We start from the raw sequence: 8101 nt of genomic DNA on the forward strand, positions 1-8101 counted from the left end.
CGTGGTGTGGGCTGTGTGGAGAATAGCGGAGGTTTCTGGGCTTCCGTCGCGGGGTGCGTCCGCCTAAAGGACCGGCGTGCTGCTTCCACCACTCTTTAGTTCCGTTGGCCGGTTCCAATGGACAGATGAATTGGAGGGAGGATTGAGTTGTCTAAATGGGCATTGTTTTCTTATGTTTCACTTCCTTAATGGAATTTTGGTTTAGACTTCATTTCAAGATTTATATTTAATCTTTAATTCAACTATTTAAATAGTTTTATATTTGTTTGTTGTTTGTTGTTGTATGTTGTAGTTGTGTTTTTTTTGTTCTCCCCTCTTGTGTGGAACTAGGGCTAGTCCAGTTGTATAAATGTGTTCTTATGGTGTCATTTGTTAGGTCAGTTCAGTTTGTTTGTCATGCCCTCAGTTATCTTGAGTTCAGTTTTGTTCTGTTGACCTCTTTTATAGGCCTAAGTCAGTTTATTTGATTTCTTTGAATTTTGATTTTCTGCTTTAAACTTGTGAAGGTTTGTTTTGATTCATTAAAAAGATTTGTTTTGGAAGCTCGTTTTTCCTATGCCTATTTTTTTTGACTGCTGGGTCCCTTACAGGGCTGTAGACATTCGTCATTTTTGGCATGTGTGTGTGTGTGCTGATGTAAAGTTTGCTGTGGAATGCGCAGTTTTTTCTCCTGATGTTGAATATGCGCGTCCTGCAGAACGCCGATTGGTCGAGAGAGCAGCTGAAGAATGTATGAAATGACTTAAATAGCGCTGGAGTCTCATGTGCGCAGAAGAGCAGAACATCTCCAACACACACACACACACAGAGAGTCAAAGATACCAGGGAATTTCTGCAAAGCGTCTTGATTCAGGTGTTTATTTTCAGCGCTGTGCTTTCGAGAAGGTCCTTCACACGTACAGACAGATGTGTGATGTGATTTCAGGGGGAATCATGACTCTGAGGACTCGTTTTGTGCCTCTTGTTGTGGAGTTCCGCAAGCAGCAGACGCGTAGGTGAGGAGAAACTTTATGCTTTGGTTCATTCTCATGTGTTTGGTATATTCGTGCGTGCTCACGTTCGCATTCGAACCCGCAGAAATGCCAGATGATGACACCGTGTTCGACCTGTTCGAGCTCACTCATGTTCATAAGAAGCATCATGGGGTGAGTTTAGAGAAGGGACCCGATCCAAACAGCCCCGCGTACAAGACCCTGAACCCGAGCCTGATCCCCTCAGAGCCCGAGCTCTCCTTCAGGGACCTGATCTATTCCATTCAGAGCGAGAGAGGCTGCATCTTCACCGCCAACCTTAAGCAAGCCAAGCGCACCAGAGGCAGCCTGGTCTCCGTGGAGAGGACAGACGGCACCGGATCCGTCTTTGAGATCATCTCCAACGGGAAAGCCAACACCGTGGATCTGGTGTACTTGACCGCGAGCGGACAGCATGTGGTGTCCACTCCATTGAGGACGTGAACTTGGCGAACGAACACTGGAAGAACATCACGGTGTTTGTGCAGGAGGATCGAGCAAAATAATTCAACACAAAAGCATTTACTGAGCTCTCATGTTTGCAGATTGTTCCAGATAAATGTGAATCATCAAATTGTCAAATCAAGTCACCTTTATTTCTATAATGCTTTATACCAGAGGTCCCCAACCACCGGGTCGCGACCCACTACCAGGCCGTGGAAGAATTGCTACTGGGTCGCAAGATAGTTCTGGGAAATCTCTTCTTCAATATTTGGGAAAGTAGGTGGCTTGGAATTTTTTATTAGATGTGACTTTGATTTGTCCAAATTACCTCTTAAATTGTCTGCATTCCATCAACAAGTTCTCCTGTGTTGAAAATTAGCATTTTCTCACAACTTTAGTAAACACAAAACTTGTATTTGGAACAATCGTTTTATTTTGCACCATAACAAATCTTTATTTTATGAAAACTGGTTTCAATATAACATTTTTTCCCTATTGGACATGATGGACAACTATGGTAATGTTCTCAATTACAATGATTTTTGTTTAAAACATGGATTTGTATGTCATCCTAAAGAGTTTTACAATGTTGTAAATGCCATACCAAAAAACATGGTATTATGGGATTCTTTCACATTACTCTGTGACATTCTCTCTCCCATCTCCTTGTCTGGGTGAATTGTTTATTAGAGATCATAAATGTAACAACAAATATATTAGAAGTGTCTTCATTGATAAACTTCATCCAAATAGAATTAAACGATATTATGTTTTCAAAGATTTTAACCCCAAAGAGGTGAAGGAAATGAGAATGAATTATCTTACCTTTCCAAGTCTCCCTAAAGTGAAAGAACTTCATTTTAAACTAATAAATGACATATACATCTAAAGAATTTCTCAAATCAAAATTTGATATTGGAGAAAACTCTTGTCAATTCTGTGAAATTGATATTGAAACCACTGAACATATTTTTTTTTATTGTAATTACTCAAAGTTGTTCATGTATAATAAACCCTCCTGAATACAAACAAATTAAGTTTGGTGTGCTTAAGAAAGATTGTTCACAACGTTCACAACATAACAACCTTTTTGAAATTGCTAAATACTTCATTCATAAATGCAGATTTCTGAAAACCCCTCCATCCTTTCCTCACTTTTCTAATGAACTTAACATTTTTGCTGCTTCTCTTGATGCCCTTTCAAATGAAAAAGCTACTACAGTTGCCAGTTTCTTCAGTGAGCTAAGTGCCCTATAACTCCTTGCTACCCTTTGTAAGAACTTACTATTCTATAAATGCTTTTACTATTATTTTTTATTTTAATTTATTAATTTATTTTATTTTATTTTCTATCCTTTTCTGTTCTTCATTGCTCTTCATGATTGTACATTTAATGTAAAACTTCACTGTTACATATTGTAATTGCAACTATTTTTTATTATTATTATTTTTTTATTATTATTAAACCTCAATAAACACAGTCAAAGTACAGTTAGGACTACAATAATACACATGAAAACATAAAACGCAAACAAAAATATGCATACAAACTACACATACAGCCAGGGGGGTGGCCTAAACATTATGTAAATATATTAAAGGACTTACATATGGAGACAGTCTTAATTGCTTTCTTATTATGTAAATACAAAATCGTCTTAACATAAATTTGAATTTCTTTCTCAAGAACCAAAAATAAAGGATTGGTTTTACTGTACTTACACTTATGGATATGAAATTTAGCAAAAATTAAAATTAAATTTATAATGTAATATTCTTTGGTTTTATTTGAAGGGATATTAGTAAAACCAAATAAAACGTGTTCTAAGCACAAAGAAAAAGTGGGGTCAATGTTATCAATTATAAATCTAGTCAAATCTTTCCAAAAAATGTTTACATAAGAGCAATGCCAAAATAAGTGAAACAAAGTTTCAGTCATCATATTACAGAAAGAACAATTCAAATCAATATCATTTTTAAATTTAACAAGAAAATAATTTACTGGGTAGTATCTATGTAAAATTTTAAAGGTTACTTCCTTGACTTTGTTTACCAATAGGTATTTGTTTGGCAAGGTCCAAATGGCCTTCCATAATAAACCTTTAACTAATCTGTTCCAATAAATTATACAGTTTGGAGAAGAAACAATGTCTTTTTGAAGTAAGGAACGGACAGTTTTGTTAACATTCATATTTCCAGGGGCAAAACAAAGTTTCCCAATATAAGTATCAAATAGATCAAGTGCAGAGGGGGATGTAATACTGTTTTGGGTATTAGCTCTGAATAATGCCAAGACTCCTCTGGGAATTGCATCCATGACTATAGAAAACTCTTTTGGTGTTACTGGAATTCCATGGACAGCTAGAAACTCAGAATAAGTGAGTAACATGCCTTGTTGATTTAATAATTGACTAACTCGTATTATGCCTGCTGAAAACCAATTTACAAAAAAATAACTATTTATTTTTATATAATATATTGTAATTGTTCCAAATTAGGTACCTATGGGGAGAAAAGTTATGTTTATACAATAGAGACCAAGCCAGCAACATTTGTTTATGAAAGCAGGATAAGCTTAAAGGAATTTTATCAATTTTGTAATTGCAAATCAAAAGAAATCGAAGACCACCAATTTTGGAAAAAACAAAATTAGGTATAAAATTCCATAAAGAATTTGGATTTAGAGTGAAATGTCTAATCCAATTAATTTTAAAGGTGTTATTTAGAGTACAGAAATCAAGAAAGTTAAATCCTCCCGATTCATATGTATTCATTATTGTAGATTTCCTAATGTAATGTGTTTTGTTCCTCCACAGAAAATTAAACAAAGCAGTATCAACAGCTTTACACATCTCCTTAGAGACACTGAGTGAAGTGGCTGCATAGACTAATCTTGACAGTCCCTCTGCTTTACATAGCAAAACTCTACCTTTTAGGGATAAATCCCTTAAAAGCCAATGATTCAACTTTGCCTTAGTCTTCTGAAGAATAGATTCAAAATTCATCTTACACCTAGATTTCTGATCTTTCGTGATAACAATCCCCAAGTATGTTACAGAATCCTTCACTGGAATATTAGCAATTTGTTGTAACTCACAGTCTTTAATAGATAACAATTCACATTTATTGATGTTTAAACAAAGGCCAGAGGCTTTAGAAAAGACCTCCATTACTTCAAGAGCAATTGGGACCTGATGATGATCTTTCAAGAACAGTGCAGTATCATCTGCTAGTTGGGAAATGATAATATCCCTACCCGCTACAGATATACCTTTTAAGTGGCTTGATCTAACATAAATATTCATAAGCTGAGTACAAAACAAGAAAAGGTAAGGGGAAATGGGACAGCCTTGTCTGACACCCCGTTTTAAATAAAACCTAGAAGATGAACCTCCTTTAAGTTTAATAGAACTGTTTGCATTTGTGTGCATTGTTTGTATAGCTTTACAGAAAAAATCTCCAAACCCAAATGTTTTTAATGACCTAAAAATAAAAGCATGCTCCACTGTGTCGAAGGCTTTATAAAAGTCTAAGAAAAGAATAAATCCATCATCAGTACATAAATGAGAGTAATCCAATAAGTCTAAAATTAGCCTTATATTATTTGAAATATGCCTTTTCTTTAAAAAGCCAGATTGGGCCTCATCTATAAGGGGGTCCATAATTGACTTTATTCTATTTGCAAAGATCAGGGCAAAAATCTTATAATCATTGTTTAATAGTGAAATAGGTCTCCAATTGTCTAAAAGCAATGGATCTTTTCTTGATTTTGGAATCAATGTTATCAATCCTTGAGTTAATGTAGGTGGAAGAACTTGATTTTCTATACTTTCTATATAAACTTCTTTAAGAAAGGGAGCGATAAGATCAGAAAAAGTTTTGTAAAATTCGGCTGTGAGGCCATCAACCCCAGGAGATTTATTAACCTTAATATGTGTAATAGCATATAAGACCTCTTCAATAGTAATTAAGCTATCACAAAGCTCTTTTTGCACAGGGTTGACGGTTTCACAACCGAATCCAGAGATAGAGTTAAAAAATTCAGAAGCAGATTGCTCAGAGAATTTGGATGAATATAACCTACTATAAAAGTCTGTACAAAATTGTGATATTTTAGCTTGATCATCTGTTACAACCCCATCTATTTTAAGTTGTTCAATTGAGTTATTTTTAAAGTGACATTTCTCTAAACCAAAAAAATATGCAGAGTTTTGTTCTCCCTTTTCCATCCACTGCTTCCGTGACCTAATTAAAGGCTCCTTCAAGTAAATGGTCATTTTCATTTTTGGAGTTATATCCATAAACATTCGCAATTAACAATATAGTGCCGTGAACTTTGAGGATTTGACACACAAAATGACCTGACCCATCACGTTCTGTATGCAAAATTTCCCCGATGAATCTGTTCTTTAAATTAACAACACCAGCAGAGCGCTCAGTTCCATGTGCACACCAGATGTCGTTTCCCCACTGTGTTCTCCAAAAACGCACATCCTCAGCAGTCGAGTGAGTTTCTTGAAAAAAACAAAAATCAGTCTTGTCGTTTAACAAATAAAAACAAAGCTTTCCGTTTAATACGATCTCTTAACCCCCTGGCATTTAGTGTAACTATAGACGGTGACAGAATGAAAGTGAAACGCAATCCACAAAAAAAAGCGCGTTTGCAAGAACGAACGGAAGGAAAAACCGCGTTTAGACTGTTATAAAGGCGAGTCAGGATTCGAATAAGTACAAAAAGAGTTGACCAAATAGCCTGTCAAAAATAAAACAAAAAACAAAGAAATTCTTCATTTGAGAGCAAATGTCTAAATCCTTTGTTGGCTTAAAAGGCAACAATCCAAATCTAGCAAGAATCAGCAAGAGTCCTCGTCCAATATTTTGGGAAAAGGCATATGTTTTTGATAAAAATAAAATAAAGTCTTGAAGACAGAAGAGGCTTCCATTTAGCCTAGAATCAACTAAAATTCACGGATCCCAGGACGGCTCATATCAACAAAACAAACAATTATCCAACTCTAATAAGGGTTGCAAAAATGAAAAAATTACCACCCTTATCCATCATGTTAGATTAATTTCAGTCCCGGCAACAAAAGCTCTTCCGCCAACAAAATAAGCAGATTTCCCTTGGAGACGGGCTTCATGTACCGCTGGCCACAGCTTGAGACGACGTGCTCTATCCATCTTCGAAAGATCTTCTGCAAATCGCAGACCCTGACTTTTCAGGTACTCAGATTTTTTCGCCGCTTTCCACAGAGAATCACGAATCCCCCTTGATGTAAACTGCATAATTATCCCTCTGGGTTTGTCAACGTTGGACAGCTCCTTTCCTTTCCTTCTGACCCAAACGATGCACTGTGTCAGTGAGATTGGGGAGTCTGGTCTTCTCTGTAGGCAGGACCGATTGACATATGCTAATAACTTCTTGTCGCACATCTTGTTTGTCCGCCTCAGGTACCCCGAATAAACGAAGATTCCATCTTCGTGAATAGCTCTCCAACTCTGCCACACGCGATTCAACTGAATCCAGGGGCGCCTCGTCATTACAGATACGTTTCTCAAGGACTGCAGATTTCTCCTTAATGTCCTTTATCTCAGCACATGCAAAGTCAATCGTTTTCTTGAGCCCCTCGATTCGCAGAGTATTGTCAGAGATCAGTTTCTCCAACGCATCAGATCTAGAGTTAACGAGCTGCGAGAGTTGTTGAACTATGTCAGAAGTCTCCATCGCAGCAGCTGAGGTGGGCGAATGCAACGATTGTGATATTCTCTCTTCCATCTCCTTGTCTGGGTGAATTGTTTATTAGAGATCATAAATGTAACAACAAATATATTAGAAGTGTCTTCATTGATAAACTTCATCCAAATAGAATTAAACGACATTATGTTTTTAAAGATTTTAACCCCAAAGAGGTGAAGGAAATGAGAATTAATTATCTTAGCTTTCCAAGTCTCCCTAAAGTGAAAGAACTTCATTTTAAACTAATAAATGACATATACATCTAAAGAATTTCTCAAATCAAAATTTGATATTGGAGAAAACTCTTGTCAATTCTGTGAAATTGATATTGAAACCACTGAACATATTTTTTTTAATTGTAATTACTCAAAGTTGTTTTGGACTCAATTGTGCAGTAAAATGTCATGTATAATTACATGTGTAAACCCTCCTGAATACAAACAAATTAAGTTTGGTGTGCTTAAGAAAGATTGTTCACAACATTACTTGGTTAACAACCTTTTTGAAGTTGCTAAATAAACCCCTCCATCCTTTCCTCACTTTTCTAATGAACTTCAAATGTTTGCTGCTTCTCTTGATGCCCTTTCAAATGAAAAAGCTACTACAGTTGCCAGTTTCTTCAGTGAGCTAAGTGCCCTATAACTCCTTGCTACCCCTTGTAAGAACTTACTATTCTATAAATGCTTTTACTATTATTTTTTATTTTAATTTATTTATTTATATATTTTTTAATCCTTTTTTGTTCTTCATTGCCCTTCATGATTGTACATTTAATGTAAAACGTCACTGTTACATATTGTAATTGCAACTATGTCTGCCTTTGAGAATTGTTTATTGTTAATATTGTTTGTTCAATGCCTATTTTGTATGTACAATTTAATATTAAATATAAAAAAAAAAAGCAAGCGGT

General features: G+C 35.7%; 1 protein-coding gene and 1 pseudogene across 1 annotated transcript; one reads left to right on the top strand and one right to left on the bottom strand.

Annotated features, from left to right (window-relative positions):
* Positions 1–948: 948 nt before the first annotated feature.
* On the top strand, positions 949–1454 carry LOC107721428 (thrombospondin-1-like). The gene is made up of 2 exons (XM_016529437.1): positions 949–995; positions 1078–1454. The coding sequence occupies exon 2, from the start codon at positions 1080–1082 to the stop codon at positions 1452–1454; it is 375 nt and encodes a 124-aa protein (XP_016384923.1). The 5' UTR covers positions 949–995; positions 1078–1079.
* A 5058-nt stretch (positions 1455–6512) lies between these two features.
* Positions 6513–7230, bottom strand: LOC107721430 (uncharacterized; annotated as a pseudogene).
* Positions 7231–8101: the final 871 nt, after the last annotated feature.

This window comes from Sinocyclocheilus rhinocerous, unplaced genomic scaffold (assembly GCF_001515625.1).
Source record: "Sinocyclocheilus rhinocerous isolate Xijiao unplaced genomic scaffold, SAMN03320098_v1.1 scaffold10005, whole genome shotgun sequence".
Lineage (NCBI taxonomy): Eukaryota > Metazoa > Chordata > Actinopteri > Cypriniformes > Cyprinidae > Sinocyclocheilus > Sinocyclocheilus rhinocerous.